Below are 20,394 nucleotides of genomic sequence, written 5' to 3' on the forward strand. Positions count from 1 at the left end.
TCATTTTGAAAGCCTAAACTTCATTTTGTTTAGTCTAAACTTCATTTTGTTTAGTTGCTGAGAGAGAGAGAGAGAGAGAGAGAGAGAGAGAGAGAGAGAGACGTTATCAGCTGTAATAAATTCGGAAAGCTAACTTTGATCAGACTCGATCTTGGATAATTGTCTTAATCATTTATAGAATAATAATTTTTTTCTAATCCCTTTGACATTATCGGCTGCAATAAATTTGGAAAAAAAAACTAACTTTAATATTTCGACCATTTATACGATAATAATTTTTTTCAAATTTCTCCTTACAATCTAATTACGTTTAACATAATTTATAACTTGCTTACGGCAAATACGATGGACTCTCTCCGACGACTTAACGATTACCTACTTAATGATACTTGGCGCGTTTCGATTGGGAGGCACAATGTTCGCCTTCGCTTTCGACTTTCCGCGATTCGTGTCGGTATCCATATGTATTTTTCTTTTTATTTAATATGCGTTCCTCACACTTCCACTCGAGACTTTCACAAGAGCCACCACCACAATAAAGAGGAAGAGCCGCGACCTCCGTGTCAACGGCAACCGCACTCGACAACGACCATGTCCTGAAAGTCATACTCATAAGTTACCGAGTTTGTTGCGTCGCCCACATAAAGCAAGCTTATGGACGTCAACTTGGTCGGCACGCAGCACGCTCGACCGACGATCTTGTTGTCGCTCATGTTCTTGTTTCTTGGAAGGTGCTGAAGGGCCCCGTGCAACTTGGTTTGCACGATTGCGTGCTGGGTCGGGCTGAGGTGGTCGGCCAACGGAAAGAAACACTTGCCGACACATTGGTAAGCCTCGTAACCGGGCGGTGCGACGATCCATTCGTCGTAGGTGATCAGCGAGAAGTCCACGTACAATGGACTCCGGCGACAATTGTCCCGACGTCGTCTGTGGCTGAAGTTGTCTCTCGGCCGCCGCTCGCTCTCCTGATCCCGCTCCTGCTCCGTGCGCACGGATCGCCGCTGGCGAGGGGCTAGGTCGGTTTTGCTGTAGTTCAACAGGAGGATCGGGACGTCGCCGTAAGGACGGTAGGTCAACCTGCCGTGTACGTTGAGCCTGATGGTGTCGTTGCTCCTGCCGGCGACGGCGGACGTCACGTTGAAGGCGCGCCAAATGTCATCCTTCCGCGACTGCAGGATCTTCGGCGTGTCGGCGCTCCTCGTCGTAGCGTCGTGGAACAATCGCACCCTGACTATCGCACCGGCTATCCCAAGCAACTCCGCCGCCTCCAAACTGCGGCGGCTGTTGACCGGTGGAATCGTAAACTCCAGAATTCTACCGCCGTCACTCAGCGGCTTGGAGATGTGCGACGGTTGAATCGCCTTGACGATGTCGGTGTCTGGGCGTCGGTGGTAGAGCTGTAGCATGTACTCGGACAAGGTCTTGCCGTGTGGCCAGCGCGCCGAGTCGAAGGAAGGTCGACGCGGTGTCAACGACGACGACGACGACGACGACGACGACGACGACGACGACGACGACGACGACGAGACAAGTGACGACGGGATCGGCAGGTCGAAGTAGCTGAGCGCCTTGGCGCTCATGCTCGAGCTCCAGTAGCTGATTGAGCCGCACTTCCACAAATAGTACACGCAGAGGGTGCACGCAGTTAACAATAGCCAATAGCTTGAAGTTCGCATGGCGAGATATCCGGCTTGAATTCTCGGGTCAACTTGAAGGAGACTCGCAGGATGACACTTGCAGAGTACACGATCGTTTATATCGATGTTCACTTGGCGCGGTCACTTGAAGTTACTTGATGATAATTATATAGCTCGTTCCGCGAGGTTCCTCCGCGTGATAAAAGCCGAGATATAGCGTGCGAATCCCGTCCGCGTGACTTCTTTGCTCAACCAGTTTGCCTCTGCTCTTCGTATGCGGACGCAGAAGCATATTCCCGGCTCGGACTAGATCGAACGTTGCCGATACCGCTCCACTTTTGAACTGCGAGCGCTGGAGCCTTCGGAGGTGAGTGTTCTGCATGAAGGAGAACGCTCTCCAAATAGCCGCCAATGGAGGCTTTCGAACTTACCGCCTGGAATCCTCTTATCAACCGCAGACTACCACTCGACCGAGCGATTCTGCGTACTCATTTACCTTGTCAGCTGCGGCGTCACCGGCCAACTGCGTTAACGACACCTACCTTTGATTATCGGAGGGACATCGCTCCGTACAAACAACTCATCTCGAGAACATAAAGTTATTCTTCAACGAATAACGCCAATGTATCTAGTTCAAAAGTTGCCTAATCGATATCGTTAGGACCTAATCGATCGTTAGGATTGGATTTGTCAGAGACGAACAAGGTAAATTAAATCAAACAAGAACCTTGCTGCCCAGTCCGCTGTTGATTGTCGAAAGATAAGATAAGTCAAAAAAAGGAGCAACCTACAGAGGCATGTTGGGGAATTTTAAAAATATCCACATTTCTTAAGAAACGGAGAAAGTGGACATCGATAAGACATCGACAGAATACCAATCATATCTTTGTTGAGAAATACCTTTTCCATACCACGAGTTATCGTCATTCCGCGGCAAAGCATTGCGCAAAGGTGCGTGTATACCGATAACATCGGTGCGCGACAGAGAGAGAGAGAGAGAGAGAGAGAGAGAGAGAGAGAGAGAGGGAGAGCACGTTCCATATCTCGCCGGACGGCGCTCAGCGCGGCGGCCACATCGGCGGCGCAGTCGACGCGCATGCGCCGACCCTTACCAGAGGGGGAAGCAATCGTACGATGGGGTGGCTGCCGCGGTGGCGAAGGGTCGTCGCAGCACCCGCCGGGCCGTCCGGCATCGATTCGCCACGGCGGCGGGGTGACGTCATGGCGCCGTCGAGTATACGCCACTGAGGCTCCGCAACGTACGCGAGCCCGAGTGCGTGGCGAGAAGGAAAATTCGGCGATCTCTCGGCGAAGGAAGGCAGTGTCATGCCGTGGCCCTGACCTGAGGCTTCCTCTGGCCCGAGCCGACCACCCTGGTGCCGCCGTCGTCGTCTAATCGCATTCAGTGCTCTGTGCCTCGAATTCGCCTCGCAGCGAATCAACCTCGAAAACGTGCTCTCTTTCTCTCTTTTCGGCGGACAGTCTCGGCCAGAGGAAAAGGGAGAGAGAGAGAGAGAGAAAGAGAGAGAGAGAGAGAGAGAGAGAGAGAGGGAGAGAGAGGGAGAGAGAGGCAGGGAGAGAAAGAGAGAAAGAAAGAAAGAAAGAAAGAGACACGGCGCTTCTCTTCACGCAGAACTGACCGGAGGACTACGAAGCGGGCGCACATTTTTTCATTTACATTGCCGTCGCTTTAACGTCTCTGCTGTGCACCAGTGAGTATATTACACTACACCGCCGCTACTCTCTACCTCGGCGACCGAGGAACTCGTCCGAGCGTGAGTGAGGGAGGTAGGCGCGTCGTACGATCTCCGGCCGCGTGTGCTGGCATCGCGTGCACGCTCGCACGCTCGCTCGCTCGCTCGTTCGTTTTCTGCTACTTCTCTGCATCTGTCGGTCCGTCGTCTCCGTCTCTGTCCCTCTCTTTTTTTCCTCTCTCTCTCTCTCTCTCTCTCTCTCTCTCTCTCTCTCTCTCTCTCTCTCCCTCCCTCTCTCTCTCTCTCTCTCTCTCTCTCGTGTTCGTTCATTTGCTCACTCATTCGCCCTTCCGTTCTTCCACGTTCGAGATTATATTAGTATCGCTATCGCCAAGTGTACGACGCGACACAAATACATACGGTCCAACAGTCACGTACGGATTGTTCCCTCCGTCGCAGATAGCTGCAATTCGTGCGATAATGAAGCTATAGGTCATCGCCTACCGAGATCGGTCGGAATCCATGTCACGCGTATACTTTGCCCCGCGAACACTTTGCCGGGTTCGACTGCTCGCTTAGTCCGAATCTCGTTATCGGCTTATCGATCGTACCGATATAACCGAGCTGGGAGCGCCGATCGACCGGCGGCGGAATAGATCGCCGTCGTGTGTCGTCCAAATCGTCGGCCGACTTGCGACGAGTACGTTTGCACGTTTCTGCAAATAGTCATGAAGGTAACGTCGTCGAGAGGCGTTATGTAAGCTTGGCAATCTTTCTCTCGAACGGTTCAAACGATCTTAAACGAAGTGTTACAGTCTCAACTCGAGGACTACCTGCCGTATTTGGGCGGCGCGGCCGGTGCCCTCATCGCCACCGGGATTGCGGCTTACTGGGCTTCCAGACCGACCGCTGAGAGACCGCTGTTTCCGCTCGACGCTCAGGCAATTTTGTTACCGGTAAGCGAAACCTCATCTCGCGGTCTACTTTCTCATTTTTGGCAGTCTCTCCTCTTCCTCTCTCCACCCTCCCCCTCTCTCTCACTCTCTCTCTCTCTCTCTCTCTCTCTCTCGCGCGCGCGCGCGCGAGGTTGCACGTGTCGTTGATATCATCGCGAAATGTTTTGTAGCTAGCAGTTAACATATCAGTAGCGGCATGCTAAGGTCGTGATAAGATAAGGTGCTTTGTCGATAATGTCGTGACATTATAATTGACATGTCGTAATTAACATAGCAACCAGAACTGTTTGTACACTTTTGCAATCGTACCCGCTTATTTTAGACAGTCGTCGGGAATTCTCTGGCAAATGGGCGTTTTCAGATGTGTAGCTCACGCTCGACGTAAGTGAAATCGAACGAGAGACGTGTCAAATGCGGGCCATCGCGCGGTTTTTACTTCACTCGTGTTTCGCAATTTACTCGTTTATCCCGCGGCTCTTATATATTCATGCGAGTCTCTAGTCGAGACGGGAGCAAATCGTCTCAAACTCGTACTTTTACAAACTCGTCTCTCCATAACACGCTATCATTAACTGTTGTTATTGGCGCGATTACGTGCGACTGAAAAGAAAGAGGCTACAAAACGGGCTGTCGCGAAGTACGTATTAAACGAAGTTTGCGCTTCTACACTGACGTGACAGACTTGACCGTAAATTTGTACGTCGACATCGCAGAATCGATTGAACACGCTCAGACACGATCAGAGAGGTCTCACGGGTCAGCTGATCCCGAATCGAAAGATACGCGACTGCGTGCGTGTGGAAAATTCTTCGCGGAATAATCAGCAAGTCATCCGCGTCGCGATTCTCGCGCACGAGAGCGAGCAGACTCGCCGCTAGAAGCGACGACTGTCGACGTATTATCCGAAGTTGTATAATTTGACCTGAGGATCAACGACAAAGAGAGTCGCGTCTTCCAGCATCGCGCGCGTTTCCCGCGCGTTTTGAATCAGCCGCAATGCTGATAGTAACCGCGACGATGGGCTTCGGTTGCGCGCTCACCGTCGCTGCGCCGCGGCTTCATTCATCGGAAGAAACTTACGCGGCCGGCCGTGTAATAACACACACGAGAGAGCGGAATATCTCTTAGCGAGGTACTGCCGGTCGTTAAAACACCTTCGCCGCAGTTATTTTTGAAGCCTGTCTACAAGTATAACGAGCTTTTTCCAGCTTAGCCTGACCACGCTCGGCTGCTGCCGACCTTCCCCTACTGTCTCGACTGTCTGTGTATCTGTTTACATAAGCTTGCCTTCGCACCCTCTGACGTACTGACGTCGCAAGAGAGTATCGATTTTGGCGAACTCGATACTCGCTCTTCGAAATCACCGATTTATTTATATAACCGCGTTCCCCGCGCGGAAACCGATCTCTCGCACCTCTTGCGCCCTTGCAGTCGCTTACACATTGTGTGTCACAGTCCGTCTCCGCCGGCTGTGTGTGTGTGTGTGTGTGTGTGTGTGTGTGTGTGTGTGTGTGTGTGTGTGTGTGTTGCGACGTTTTGCGTCGGGGGGAATAAGACGATGCTCGCGGCTACCGATTCGATTGCTTCATTGAACGACTCGAAGCGACGTTAAGCACATTACGTGTTAGTAAACACACACCCGACACAATTGCCTGTTATCCTTCGTAATTGTTCGGGAATATCTCGCATACCGTATCTCGTTGACGTTGCCGCTGATAATCTCGATAATATTTCTCGATAAGTGCCGATTGAGAAGCGTCCAGCAGCGTCTCGGTGTTATCAATCGCGGCGTGTTTGCGTCGACGAGATCCAAACGATTTCTTGCCACTTTATCAGACGTCCGCGAGACGTGCGTCAGCCTATTAAAACGCTCAGCATTCTCCGAACGACGCGGGGAAGTTCCCGGGACGTTCTAACAGGTTACCGTTTCTGTCGAGAGTTGTTCCTCAATTTCGTCATGTTCCAGTGATGTTGCCACGTGTTTACTTTCCGGTCGATTTTATGACTTTCAGCGGAGTTTCTTCTTGCTTCATCTCTCTTCCGAAAACCGAAGTTTCTTCGGTTCTTTCGGGAAGAGGCCACAGAACGTTCATTCTTCTTCCTTCCAAGGCCGCTTTCTCTTCAAGGTCGCCAACTGTATGTACAATTCTCGGTTCAGAATTCCGGCCTAGTTTCACGCTACGTCCGCAGGTCGGTCGATGATCCATGAAGCATCCGCGAACCTTTAGGTGGTCGCTTCTCCGGCTTCGCCACATTTCTCGCGGCCGCTGCGTCGTAAAACGTAATGACAGACCGGCCCCCCTCGTATTTTAGGAGATGTCCCCCACAGAACGCAAAAACGCAAAAGGCGAAGAGCGACACGAGGAAAGGGAGGAAATGCCGCACAAAAGAGGAGAGAACTCGTCGCCGATCGGTTGGCGGCCATCCAAACTCCTCGGCGTCGAACGTCGAGGACGACGACGTCCGCTTCGCCGGCGTACGCACTATATTTAAACGCAGTCGAGGATCTTTGCGGAGGATGGGCCTTGCTCTTTCTCTCTTTCTCTCTCTTTCTCCCTCTCTTTCTCGCGCGAGACGCATGCGGCAATGAGTGTTGTCAGTACGAATTAGATACGCCATATTGTACTCTTTTTTTATTAGATTTTTTATTTTTCTCCGATTATATCGGGTTGTCCGAAATAAGGCGCGATAACCGGCATTGTGCGATTTTACGAGGATAATAAATTCCTCAGCTTGGGTCCGGAGGAAAATGGTATAGCAAAATGGAAGGGAGAAAAATGAATATGCAATGAAGCGAGAAGAGAGAAGTAGATGCGACTTTACTTCCACGTTTGACATTAAAAGAAAGAAATCGGAAACGATGCGCAACGAGATGGAAAGTAAGAGAAAATAAGCATCCTCGATTTTATTTTTTGATTTTTTTTTCATATTAAAAGAAACGAATCGAAAATAATATGCGATGAAAGGTGCGTGATAAAACGATAGAAAAATGAGTAGACTTGATTTCACATTCCGATGTTTGAAGTCGAGGAAGTCGAGGATTTAAAAATACGAGCAACGCCAGCGGCTTCTGCGTTCTTCTACCGGACGACACGATGCGAAAAATATTCGGCTAGATGACTGAAAAAGCTGCGTAAATACAATCAACGACCGACGGCGAATTTGCGTTTCGTTTCAACATTCATGCCGGCGTCGAATGAATATTCCCGGACTCGCCGGCGTATAATTCAGCACACTTCGAAGTGTTTCCCATTTTGGTTACGCTCGCTGATACGCGCGTTCGAGCGGTCGATTTATCGGTCTAATTTCGAGCATTCCGTCCTACATCCGGAAAGCCAATTATCAGGGTCGATCATCCGGATGTTGCACACTCGGGGTGAGCAGCGATGTTGACAACGCTACATCTCCTCCCCCCCCCCCCTCTCTCTCTCTCTCTATCTCTATCTCTATCTCTATCTTTCCTCTTCGGGAGCATCGCAAAGAGTGCCTACGACAGCATCGCCGTCCGCGTGACACCCGCGCCTCGAGCCAAAAGCTCGGCCGCAAGCTGTAGCGCGGCCAAAATTCAGTGGTCGCGGACGTGCTGATCCGAATGGTCCGGTCCATCTGTGGTCCACTCTACCTAACGTGAACGCACCTTGCGAGTTTACCAAGTCACGCGCGAAGAGTCGATCTCCCGACGAGGAGTCGTCGACGACGACGACGACGACGACGACGACGACGACGGCGCGCCCGCTGAGTGTGCGTGTTACGTACGTGCAGCATGTCGTCAAGCTGCTTCTCCCACGAGCCGATTCGCCCGCCGATAGACCTCAGCGACCAGTCCGACACAATCAAGGTGCCGAAGACGCAGTGTCTTTTCCCTTCGTCTTCTTCCTCTCCCGAGAGACGTTCTCGCGAGATTCAGCCTCGCTGCGACTCGCAACCACGATTCGTCCGGAAGCCGCGAGTCCGACTACGTTTCCCGCATTCTCTCTTCACTTCGCTCGGTCTTCCTGCCCGGGGAAGTATCCCGTCCGGAGCGCGGAAGGAGCTCGAGACACATCGCGGTTCCGAAGAGCAGACCTGCTGAGGTCCCGATGAGTCGCTCGCGCGAAGAGCAGCTGATCTCGCCGAGATGGATCGCCAGGATGAATTCGAACGGCACGAAACGACCGAGCCGAAGTGATTCTCTCTCTTTTGGGGGCTCCTTTTTGGCAGTATCGCTTCTCTCGGAGAATTCGCGACTCGGATGTATATTTTCTTCTCGAGGAACTCTCTGTCGGAAAAGCGGACCGTGTGTATATCGGCCAGTCGCGCCAGTTTGGGCTTCCGTTCGTCTCGGCGAGGTCGAACGTTGGATCTTCGAATACAGGCTCTGATTCTGATTCTGGTTGGATCATCTTCCCCATCGCCGAAATATCGGCGTCGGTCAGCAGCTGCGAGAGCAAACGCTGGAGAGAGACGCGAAATAGAAACACACGTTACGGTGTATTTCGGTCCTAGTTATTTTTCTCGCAGTTTCTTTAACTCGCGGCGACTGCCGTCGCTGCCTGAGCATTGAAATAAATTTGAGAAAAAGTCGACGCGACGAGCGACATAAATTGTGCGCTCGTGCTCTTCGATACACGCGTTGTTTGCATAAACTTCGCGCGGTATTCTTTATGATTTACACCGCACTTGATTCTATTTATTCTATTCAAGAGCGACGGACGACGGACGGCGAGTATAATACGCGGTTTGCGCGAGCGGCTTCAAATCCACCGGGACATCTCTCGTGACTGTCTCTCGTGACTTGGCCGTCATAAAAATGCGAGCCGTCGAGGAATATCGTAATAACGGGGACGTATATAGCGTATAACGCACGCGTGAGCGGCGATGGATCGAAACACGAGAGAGAGAGAGAGAGAGAGAGAGAGAGAGAGAGAGAGAGAGAAAGAGTATTTTTCACAATAAATTTTCACGAGTCCTCTCCGTGAGATATTTCAGGGCGACCGAGGCGAAAATCCAGCGGACTTCCGCCGAAGCGAGATCGTCGAAATTTACTACACTTTCGTATATTTATACTCTGGTGGAAAAGGGAGGTAAGGTCATCCCGTTCAATTTCACGAAATGTACCTCGATATCGATTAATCTTCTTACTGATATTGACCGATTGAATAAAAATCCCAGAGGTCGCCTCTGTGGAATCAACTGCTCTCTTGAGGACTTTATCTCGACGACTTGATCGCCGTCGTTTCTCACCTCCGGAGATCACGACGCGCATCTTCGCGGCTCTAGTAAGACCTTTCGTTGCTTTCTTTTCATCCGAAAGATTACGACAGGACTAAAGTACGCTCTACATCTCGCTCGTTTTCGGCTCACGCACGCGGCTCGTAGTTTCACCGATGATGACATCGGGAACGTGGGTGGTGGCGCGTACACGTCGCGGTCGAAAGCAGAATGCGTGCGTGCGTACGCGGGGTCGGTCCGTCGGTAGCAAGATCGATATTTGATAGGCCAGAGCGCGGTAATGCGTTTGCGATAACACACACACACACACACACACACACACACACAGAGCTGTCCCTTCGGTCGCGCAGTGTGCCCTTCGCTCACACGTGCACCTTCGCGGCCACCTCGCGCGATCCGCGCGCTCTCCGCGTAATCAGCTGCTCTCCGCACGCGCGTCGATACGCGGGCTCCGCGTTGCCCGGCTAAATTTAGCGTTGCACTTGCTGTGCGCGCGTTTACCCTTACGTAATTCGGTGACCAACTACGCGCTGGACCTCATAGCGGAGAGAGAGAGAGAGAGAGAGAGAGAGAGAGAGAGAGAGAGAGAGAGAGAGAGAGAGAGAGAGAGAGAGAGTGAGAGAGACTCACGCGTCTCTTTTTCAAGTTTCAAGTTTCCGCTTCCATTACCGCTGTGTTCACAGGGCACCGAACTCATCCGGGTGTCGAGGTTCTACAAGGAAGCCAAGGATGGCAAGTTTGTTAGTTTCCTATACGAGGACACGCGCACGCTCTACGACGGCTTCCGTCGCGGCGCCAACGAGTCCAGTAAGTGTGCCCCGGGACGTTGAAGAAGAAAAGGAGAGAGACGAAGCTGCTCTTTGCGTATTAGCGTCGGCGACGCGACGCTTTCGCGAGCGTCAATCGAGGCTAAGCCGAGCTTTCGATCGATCGTCCGGCGGCGGCGATCGCTCTGTCGCACTTCTTTCTGCTCCGACCGATATTTATGAATACCCGACGATTCTTCACGACGTGAAATCGCAAAGTTGGAAAAGACTCGCCTCTAGGTCCAAGTGAAAAGAAAAGAAAGAAGGAAGTAAGGAAGTAAGGAAGACTCGAGATTCGGGTTACCCAAAGATGGTCCGCGGCCGTTTCCAGCGCGCGCGATTTACACCTGTCTAAATATGAATTTAAGACTGGGACAAGGCGTTTCCATTGCGTACGTTGATTTAGCGGCTCGTTTGGCAAGCGCGGCACGGTCACGCTATAAAGCAGTAAACAAGCGAGCGGCTTCCTAACGAGCGGCCGATTCAACGGCGCGCGGATTATCGACGGCGCGGCGGCGGCGATATTCGACCCTCCTGCCACGCGTCCGCCGCCGCCGCGATTCGACGACCTTTGCGTCGAAGGTTGACAGCTATTTTGAGTGCGTGTACATTTACTCTTATTTTTGCCACACGCCCGCATAACCGACACCTGTCGCGGCTCTACGCGCGGCTCGTATCAACGACGACTACGACGGCGATGACCACGACAATGACGTGTCTAAAGATAATCGATAATCGCCGGGAGTTACGTCCTACGACGACGGCTATCGTCGCCGGCACGTACCCGGTACATGCCCTCGTTTGCCGTTTCACGTCGATGTGATGAGGACTGTCGCTTGTGTAACGCTTTGCGGAAGACAAATTCATCAAATTCACTAGATTTCATTCGCTGCGCCCTATACGACGTAAGACAGATCCAATCGCGAGTGTTATTCCACCCCCTCGAGACTCCCTCGCAGCCCCTGCGCGTGGGAACAAAGTGTCTTCTAATTGGTCGGGGCCAAAAGATCCGGTTCGATTTTCAATAAACGCGCTGCTTTTGTAGAACGAGAGCTCGTTCCCGACGAATACAATCCAGTGAGATTTCCCTTCCGGAGAATCTTCGCTTCCCAATGTCCCGCATCTAAACACTTGTCTCTTTATCCGAAGATAAACCGAAGATAAGCGAAGCGACTTCCCGGTTCCGCCGCGGAGCGATCTCGTCGAAGTCCGAAGAGCTCAAGCAAACTCAACAGAAGCTCCTTTGTTCGCAGACAATGGTCCTTGTCTCGGGTGGAGAGAGGAGCCCAACAAACCCTACCAATGGCTTCATTACAACGAGACGCTGCTCAGGGCGAAAAATTTTGGTTCCGGCCTAGTGTCCTTGGGGCTGTCCCCTGGCCCGCAAACCCTTATAGGCCTGTACAGTCAGAACTGTCCCGAGTGGATCCTCACCGAGCAAGCATGCTACGCGTATTCCCTCGTGGTGGTGCCGTTGTACGACACCTTGGGCCCGGACGCCTGCGCGTATATCATCAATCAGGCTGACATCAACCTGGTGGTGTGCGAAGACGACCAAAAGTGCAATTTACTCCTCGACAAAGCGCCAAGGTATGTGGCATGCATGACGTAAAGCTGTCGTAAAGCGCACGTAGCCGGGGCCAAAGGCGCCAACCCTACAATCTCTTTCAGCTACTGTTATTCTCTGGCAATGTTTGCATTCGGATATCTGGTTGAACGTGCAAGTGTAAAGAAAGAATAGACTTCGTTACATTCGTGTATGACAATTTTTAATCCTTACTAGTAGCAGTAATTATCAAACGAGAAAGAGCCGTTTCTATAGTGCTGAATTGAAAAGGATTATACAATTGATAGATGTATCGGTAACGCTATTATTCACACTGTGATATAACAACATATATATATCAAGGATAACAAAGAGATAGACGCAGTAAATAGTTCTCACTAAGAGAGAGAAGGATAGATAAGAGGAACGTCGTGCAACGTCCTCACTACCTCGCCCCGCAGGGGTTCACAGGCGAACCTCAGGCTAGAGAGAGCGAAAGAGAGACTGTTATTCTCTTTCTTGTGGCGTGAGATAAGTTCTATATGGCCGAGAGAGATAGCGAAAGAGAGACTCACAACCTCTTTCTGGATGCGTAAGATAAGTTTGGTATGGCCATGAATTTCGTTGTAGTATACGTTCACTTTGTTTCACCATACTGCCGATCGCGTTAGTCGTAACGCACTCGACGATTTACAACACCACGCACTCAGCCAAGTGCCGAAAGTATGTCTGTTTAAAACGAGAGTATACGTCCGTATTTGTCCGTATTTTCTTTACCGTACTTACGTGGCGTGCGCGAGCACTCGTGTTATTGTTTCGAAGGTCGCACAATCGCAATACCGATACGCACTCGATAGCGTGGTCACATGCTTGGCGTAACAGCTACGTTGATTTCGCGACGACGATTCCTCCTCGCGTAACCTCGTGACTATCGATTTGTTGATTCTACGACTCTACCCGCGGCCATATTGGAGTTCGTTTACCCCCCGAACGCGCGATTTCCGACGTTCCCCGACGGTGGCAACAATCGACATGTACCCTCGTGGGGCGCGTCCGCTCGGCGTTGTCGCACGAAGCGAGGCCTGTTATCGATTATTGACGGAATTAAGCTCGAATATTAAATCGAACTCAATTCAACGTACTGGTCCTCTGGCCAGGGAGAGGAGGGGGCCTTGAGGGGCCTTGAGGAGGCTATAATTTAGCCCACTTAAATCGATCGCACGCGATTAACGTCGCGCTGGCATTTACGCACCGGCGTATTCTTAGATTATCGGAGCGAGCTTCTTTTCAAGCGGGCAGACAAAGTGTGATTATCCTTTTTCTTTATATTCGTGCAACGACAATATGGTAGTTCGTAGAGTGGGGCGGAGGGAGAAAGGAAGACATCTCACGAGACTCTTCGACATCCTCCGAGATACGCGCCGAGAGTAGTACCTCCGGTCGGCGTACTCGCGTCAATTTTTTACTCTGACACATCCTCCGACGGATTTAGAGCCTATCAGAACCAGATGCGGTCAATTTCGCCCGAAGCACCGGTTCCCCGAGAGAAAACATGCTCGCTAGCGCCGCCGCCGCTGCGGCTTTCGTGGAACATCGCAAACACGAAAGAACGATGTATCGAGAACGTTCATTTGTAACGCTGCCAAGAGTGTGGCCAGAGCTCTCTCTCTCTCTCTCTCTCTCTCTCTCTCTGCCTCTCGTGGACCTCCTCGCTCCCCCTCCCAACCCCCTGACCCACCCGAAGAAGAAGAAAGAGAAGAAGAGGCCCGCATCGTTCCTTCCATCATCGTTTCCCGATCTCGACAGGTGTTTACGGAAGCTGGTGGTCGTGAAGCAGACGCGGCCGGCGACAAAGCAGCGGGCGAAGAACCGCGGCATCGAGCTGTACAGGTTCGTTGACATCGAGCAGTTGGGCGCCCAGAAGAATCACCCGGAACTGCCGCCGAAGGTGTCAGACCTCTGCACGATATGCTACACGTCCGGCACCACCGGCAACCCGAAGGGCGTGATGCTGACGCATCAGAACGTCATGGCGGGCATATGCGCGGTGCTGATGCAGCTGGGCGATCACAGGGTCACGTCCAAGGACACGATGATCAGCTTCCTGCCGTTGGCGCACATGCTAGAGCGCAGCTGCGAGAACGCCATGTACATGGTCGGCGGCTCCGTCGGCTTCTACAGCGGCGACATCAAGAGGCTCGCCGAGGACATGAAGGCCCTCGGGCCCACCGTGATGCCGGCCGTGCCTAGACTGCTAAACCGGATATACGACAAGGTGAGTGGAGAGGAACTTTGCTCCGAAAAGGGATTTTCGGGAGAGATCGAGGACATGCTGAAGCTTTCGGTTTTGCCAAATGAGTGAGGAATTCCTTCCGCGCAAACATTTTATCGTGTGTTATAAAGCGAGGATTCTTCTTCTTGTCTGTGTTAGATTGTGAATATTTCGAGAATTATTTTTAGTATTTGTATCAGATCGTTATTTTGCTTTTTTATGACTTGTATTAAATTATTACTTTTAGCTGTTGGTTTTCGACTATTGCTTCTCTCATACACAATTATTGCGCGTCACTTTCTTCGCGAACGATCTACCTCCCGACTTCTTTCACACGCGTTATTGCGCGTTATTGTCTGCGCATCAATTCCACGCAGTATTTTCCGTTCGACAATCGGTCTCCAATTCATCGCGCATTTAGATCGAGCGTTACGCGCTCGCGTTCCTGTTTGTCAGCGGGGTGTTTATTTCGAGTGGTTTATCGACGTTGTCCGCGCGTGGTTTGCGTTGATCTGCGACTTATTTTTAGTTTGCACTCGACCGGCCGCTGGACTCGCGTCGACGAGTGTGTGTCGTACCGTTTACAATGATCCCGACCCCTCTCTATCCCTCCCCGATTCAGCTCAGCCCATAATACATCCCCGAAATCTATCAATGGATCGTCGTTATTTAAATAATCGGCCGAACGGCGATTTCAATTCACGCGTAATAATAACAGTTAATCCCACACCGGCAATAAATGCCACGGGTTACACGATTCTAACACGAATCCAATATGTTGGATTCACGTACGATGTCAGCCTCCGCGGAAGAAGTCCACTATTCATTCACTTCGCCTCTACATAGTCGAGGCGCGAAACGATGCGGCGTGTTGTTCCATTAAATAAACTATTTCTCATTACGAAACTTACTAAAGCGCCGAGACACTTTCGCACGACGCTGTCTCTCCCGCTGGTCGTTCCCCTCTCTCTCTCTCTCTCTCTTCCTCTTCCTCGTCGACCGTATCGGAGAAACTTATCGAACAGGTCAGCATGCGAAACTCCCGTAGTTCGCGTAGCCGAAGTTACTACGCGCGGCCCATTGTCGGAGACGGAGGGATTACATCTGGACCCTGTCCAATATTTTTACGACGCGACGACAGCCTGTTCTGCGAGCTCCCCTTCCGTCTCTCCCTCGGCGTGCCCGTGTGGTATAAATCCCGAAACTCCTTTCATAAGATTCGCGCGTTGCCGCGTGCGCCTGTTCGGTTAGCGCGCGCGAATTTCCTCCCCCCCGTGACTGCGCAATATCGCGCAACTAGAGAGCCTCACAGGAAGAGAGTGGCAAACTGGTCACGTGATCAGGTTTCTGCTGATTCGATGGAGGCACAAAGTTTTCTTGACCAGAATCAGAATATCGATATAGCAAGACGACAGGTTGATTTTACAGTGAGTTTTAAAAGCATTCTAGGCATCTTATACTATGCACAAGACACAAAATTATGCAAATAATATATATTACGATTCTTATTCTATGTAAATCGAAGCGACGAATATTCTTTCACAATTAATACTTATTACTTACGGATATCTGATTCTTGTTGCTGTTATTAATTCGTAGGCGAATGTCTTGTGCGACTCGTCGTAACCTCCTCTAATGATTGACAGATGTACGTCAGACTGCTTTAAAAACAAACTCACTGCAAAACCAACCTGTCGTCTTGCTACATCGATATTCTAATTGGTGAAGAAGGCTTTGTGCCTCCATCGAGTCAACAGAGACCTCGTCAACAGAGGTCACGTGATCAGTTTGCCACTTTCTTCCTATGAGGCTCTCTACGTGCAACGTGCCAATGTTGCGCCACGCGCGCGCGGCAGCGAGGAGACGAGCAGGTGCGGCCAGCCGACGACGTAACCCTGAGGTCCATCTGAATGAGGCGCGCGGCGGTTCGATCACGCGCTCACGTATGCCACCACCATTGAATTACTCGCCGCGGGTCGCTTACGTCGCCACTCATCTATCCACCACCCACCCACGCACCCTGCGCTCGCCGTTGAACCGACCTTCGACACTTTTTCGCCGGGGGAACCTGATAGCTCGGAAACCTTTTCTGAACGCCCTTTTCTGGACGCATGGCGAATGTGTAAAACGCGCCCCTTCTAGTTTCAAGTTCCGTTCTTCTTGGGCGAGTACGTCACGTAGGCGTAAGAGAGAGAAAGAGATCGGGATCGCGTAAGTGATTTCCGGAGATCGTGCAAAAACTCGGTTGCGGAAACGGGGAAATCTCTGTGGGAGATTTCCATTCGTCCGAATACTCCGGGTTATCCCAACCGAGCTTTAACGCGCTTGGATGTTAGATTCGGTAATGATAATAGAGATAACGTCCCTCGTCTTCGAGTTTTCGTCTTCTTGTTCTCATTCTCTTGCACGAGAAATTTTCTTGCCATGTATAACGTCGTTTCAGCTCGAGAATCAGAGAGGCATATTTAACGTTCGACACGTGTCCAAAATAGGTCCCCAGATTGCTAGACCAATGAAACGAGTCTTACAATATCTTTGAGAAGAATTTAAGACGAGTTAACTTAACCCTAAGATCGTACGATGAATTTCACTCTGAGAGCTAAAATTCCATGCGCTCGCGCAGGTGCAATCCGAGCTGCAGAGCTCGTTCCTGAAGAGGATGATCTTCAACATGGGCATGCAGGCGAAGGAGACGGAGATCAAGAAGGGCATAGTGAGGAGCAACAGCATTTGGGACAAGATTGTGTTTAAGAAGATCCAAAACTCGATGGGCGGCAAGCTGAGGCTGATGCTTGTAGGCTCGGCGCCGCTCGCGGGCAACGTCCTCACCTTCACCAGGTGCGCCCTCGGCTGCCTCGTGGTCGAGGGTTACGGTCAGACGGAATGCTGCGCGCCAATAACGCTCACTATTCAGGTACGTGCACGGGTCACAAGCGCCGTTACAAGCCGAAGTTACCGCCAAGTCGAGCGACGCGACCAGGTGACTCCACTAAGTATTGATACGCGCACGAGAACGTCGCGTAGGATCGATCGGTAGACGTGGTGCGCGATGACGATAAACATCGTTATGGAATACGCTTCAAACTCAAGCCTCAAACCACCTAGCGCTTTGCACGAACGGAGCATATCTCGGTTTTCTCAGATCAAAAGGACCGGTTCGAGTTTTGAGTCGAATTTCACTCGACTGCGTCCCGCGGCAACGAATTCGCATTCTTCGCCTTGTCCAAGTTCATCGTTATTTTTTTTTCTTCGTGTTAACGTGAAGTGCTCGCCACTTGCATTATCTATTTGTCACCGTTATCTATGCACGCCAAGATAAACATTAATCAACAATATTGTTTGCACGCGACTCCGATGACGTCAATGGCAAATTGAAGTTTGAAGCGAACCTTTGGACTTGTTTGATATTTTGTTATACGTGGCTTAGTTCTATTCACTTTTCCATGCTCGCGTCTCGTCTCCAAGTGCGAATAGTCTCTAAGCTCACCGTTGCGAGTTTTTTTTATAATCTTTAGACAGACGACGTGCTCACGAGCCAGTTAACGTCGTAATCCGCGCGATATCGTTTAAAAAACGTGTGCAAGGAACGCATAAAAAGAAGTATGTATGGACACACTTGTACATGAACACACACACACACACACACACACACACACATATATATATGCACATATATATATATATGCATACATTATAGAGAACCTTTCGATTAGTTTACCAGTTACCAGAGACTGGTTATACAAGTCAAGTCAGTATATGCTCGGCGAATACATTTTTTATGAAACCGTCAAGTTTAATAGTGTGCAAATGCACCGTGAATTACAGTCCAGTCGCGATAAATAAACTTTGGCCATAGCAATTTGAGGATTTTTTCTTCCGATGTAACACATCAAGTTCTACCTGCGTAGACAGTTTTGTTTCCCTTGCTGCCTCTGTTCGTTTATCACGAAGTAACTTTATCGTCAATAAAAATGCAGAACTATTCTGAGAAACGTCTACCGCGGCGGATTGCTTCGTGCAAGAAGTCGTTTGCTTGTTGTCGTTTTACGGTGAAGATAGAAATGAAAATGCCTGACTGGTATTGCATTTTAAAATCGCGCGCGCGAGAGAGAGAGAGAGAGAGAGAGAGAGAGAGAGAGAGAAGATTTGAATGTCGTGTAAACCTACTGCCGTATTTTATCGAGCGCGTTTGTTTGGCACTGCGACGTGCGCTTACGCCGTCTCTCGCGAAAATTTACACCTCCGTCGAGAGATTCCGCGGATTCACGGAAGCACGCGCGCGTGACGATTAATCCGCTTTAATTATCCGCGCGGACAAGCAACCCGCGAGTTCTGCTGATAAGAGATCGACGATTATCGTCGTCAGTCGCGCACGCGCATTTTCCTCGCGGCTAATAAATGTTCTCGTGTCACCGTGGGCGCAATCAGGAGAAATTCGAAGACGTTGTTTTTATTGAATGCTGACTAATAATCGCGCGCGCTCTCTGCGCGTGCTCTCTATTCTTGGCGCGTCTGCGAGTATCGACGTAGATATACAGACGGTGGCGCGAGCCGCGGCGGTCATGCTCGGCCGTAGATATTTCTGTCAGCTCATCGAATCAAAGCTCTACAGCCATGTGCCAGGACACGTGATGTCCTCCATCACAAGACCATTAGCTCAGCGTACTATCGAACACGGCCCTTGTGCATTCGGAAGATCTGTCGTTATATTTGTTTCCCCCCCCCTGCCCCGCCCCGTCACGCCACTGTCGCTATATCGCACGCATTTGTCAGCTAGAGCCGAGCGATTTTGTACAATCGCGACGGAGATTAAAATACACGCTCGTATACGTATGCGCGCAAGGACTCACCGCCTCGTTTGACAACCGCTTGACAACCGTTTGATGACCGCAGGGTGATCATGTGCCGGAACACGTGGGTCCACCGGTGGCCTGTTGCTGCGTCAAGCTCGTCGACGTTCCGGAAATGCAGTACTTCGCGGCGAAGAACCAGGGCGAGGTGTGCGTCAAGGGCACTAACGTCTTCATAGGGTATTACAAGGATTTCGAGAAGACCCACGAGGTCATCGACGAGGACGGATGGCATCACACGGGGGACATCGGCATGTGGCAGCCTGTAAGTAATTATGTTCGTTGGTAATACTCGTTGGTATTGCGTTCTTTCGCTGCAATTGTGAAATTTACAGTTTGCGAATGTTCGGGTCGGTTGTTGACCGAAGAACATTTATCAATAATACACAATGTTTTGTCGCTTTTAACGGTAGATATTGAGCCTCCGCTGTCAAGTAGCGAATAATTGCAAATATTTCCCCGCCCCTTCCCTCCCACCCGTCGAAGATTAACGAGTGAAATAACTTTCTGGAAGGTGACTGAATCTCGAATTATGTGTTGTTACGTTTTACATTTCAGAACGGAACGCTGAAAATAATCGATCGAAAGAAGCATATCTTCAAGTTGTCGCAAGGGGAGTACATCGTGCCGGAAAAAATCGAGAATATTTATATACGCAGTCAGTACGTGCAACAGATATTCGTCCACGGGGAGTCACTGAAATCTTGTATTATAGCAATAGTGATACCAGACGTAGATGTAATCAAGTGCTGGGCGGTGGAGAACGATATCCCCGGTACGTTGAGCGTCTTGTGCGCTAACCCAGAAGTCAAAAAACTAATTTTGGACGACATGTTAGCGTGGGGCAAGGAAGCTGGTCTCAAGTCCTTCGAGCAGGTAAATCATTGTCAAACGAGATACAGCATGATATTGTTGAGACAAATTTATTTTTCGAGAGCGGATCACACGACATGGTACAAAAATGTCAGTTTCTTTATTTCTTCCTATCTTGCTATCTTTTTATTTTGCTTCTTCCTATCTTGCTATCTTCCTATCTTGCTTCTTCCTATCTTGCTACTCATTCATTCTAGGACTTCTTGAAAGACCGTCTCGCAACTCGATTTAATATTTACGGAAATAAGACAAAACTGACGAGGTGCAATTTTATTAACGAATTATTCGATTGCAGGTAAAAGACATTTATCTCCATCCAGACCCGTTCTCCGTGCAAAATGGTCTTTTAACACCAACGCTGAAAACGAAACGGCCTCAACTGAAAGCGTATTTCAAGCCGCAAATAGAGGATCTCTATCAACATTTGGACTGACCAGACTGAGCGACCGTTATCGTTCACCCGCACCAGCACTGACCGAAACGATGATCAGGAAGAAAAGCGCCTTTACTTACGCCGCCTCTTTCTCTCTTTCTCCCTCTTCCTTTTCT

General features: G+C 50.4%; 2 protein-coding genes across 4 annotated transcripts; one reads left to right on the plus strand and one right to left on the minus strand.

Annotated features, from left to right (window-relative positions):
* Positions 1-69: 69 nt before the first annotated feature.
* Positions 70-1,904, minus strand: LOC105192395 (bone morphogenetic protein 10). Its single transcript, XM_011156517.3, has one exon. The coding sequence runs from the start codon at positions 1,674-1,676 to the stop codon at positions 564-566; it is 1,113 nt and encodes a 370-aa protein (XP_011154819.2). The 5' UTR covers positions 1,677-1,904; the 3' UTR covers positions 70-563.
* Positions 1,905-2,768: 864 nt separating this feature from the next.
* On the plus strand, positions 2,769-20,304 carry LOC105192391 (long-chain-fatty-acid--CoA ligase 1). 3 transcript variants are annotated; one of them, XM_011156509.3, is made up of 10 exons: positions 3,182-3,349; positions 3,791-4,065; positions 4,147-4,287; positions 10,182-10,305; positions 11,558-11,894; positions 13,657-14,125; positions 16,746-17,036; positions 19,016-19,237; positions 19,531-19,848; positions 20,141-20,304. In XM_011156509.3, exons 2-10 carry the CDS (start codon positions 4,060-4,062, stop codon positions 20,276-20,278), a joined length of 2,046 nt encoding a protein of 681 aa, XP_011154811.1. In that variant the 5' UTR covers positions 3,182-3,349; positions 3,791-4,059; the 3' UTR covers positions 20,279-20,304. The 3 variants fall into 3 exon arrangements, with proteins under 3 accessions (XP_011154810.1, XP_011154811.1, XP_011154812.1); XM_011156508.3 differs by lacking the exon at positions 3,791-4,065 and having other exon boundaries at positions 2,769-3,349; positions 4,139-4,287; XM_011156510.3 differs by lacking the exons at positions 3,182-3,349; positions 3,791-4,065; positions 4,147-4,287 and adding an exon at positions 7,856-8,125.
* The last annotated feature ends 90 nt before the right edge of the window (positions 20,305-20,394 follow it).

The sequence above is a fragment of the Harpegnathos saltator genome, unplaced genomic scaffold (assembly GCF_003227715.2).
Source record: "Harpegnathos saltator strain DR-91 unplaced genomic scaffold, Hsal_v8.6 scaffold1, whole genome shotgun sequence".
In the NCBI taxonomy this organism is placed as follows: Eukaryota; Metazoa; Arthropoda; class Insecta; order Hymenoptera; family Formicidae; genus Harpegnathos; species Harpegnathos saltator.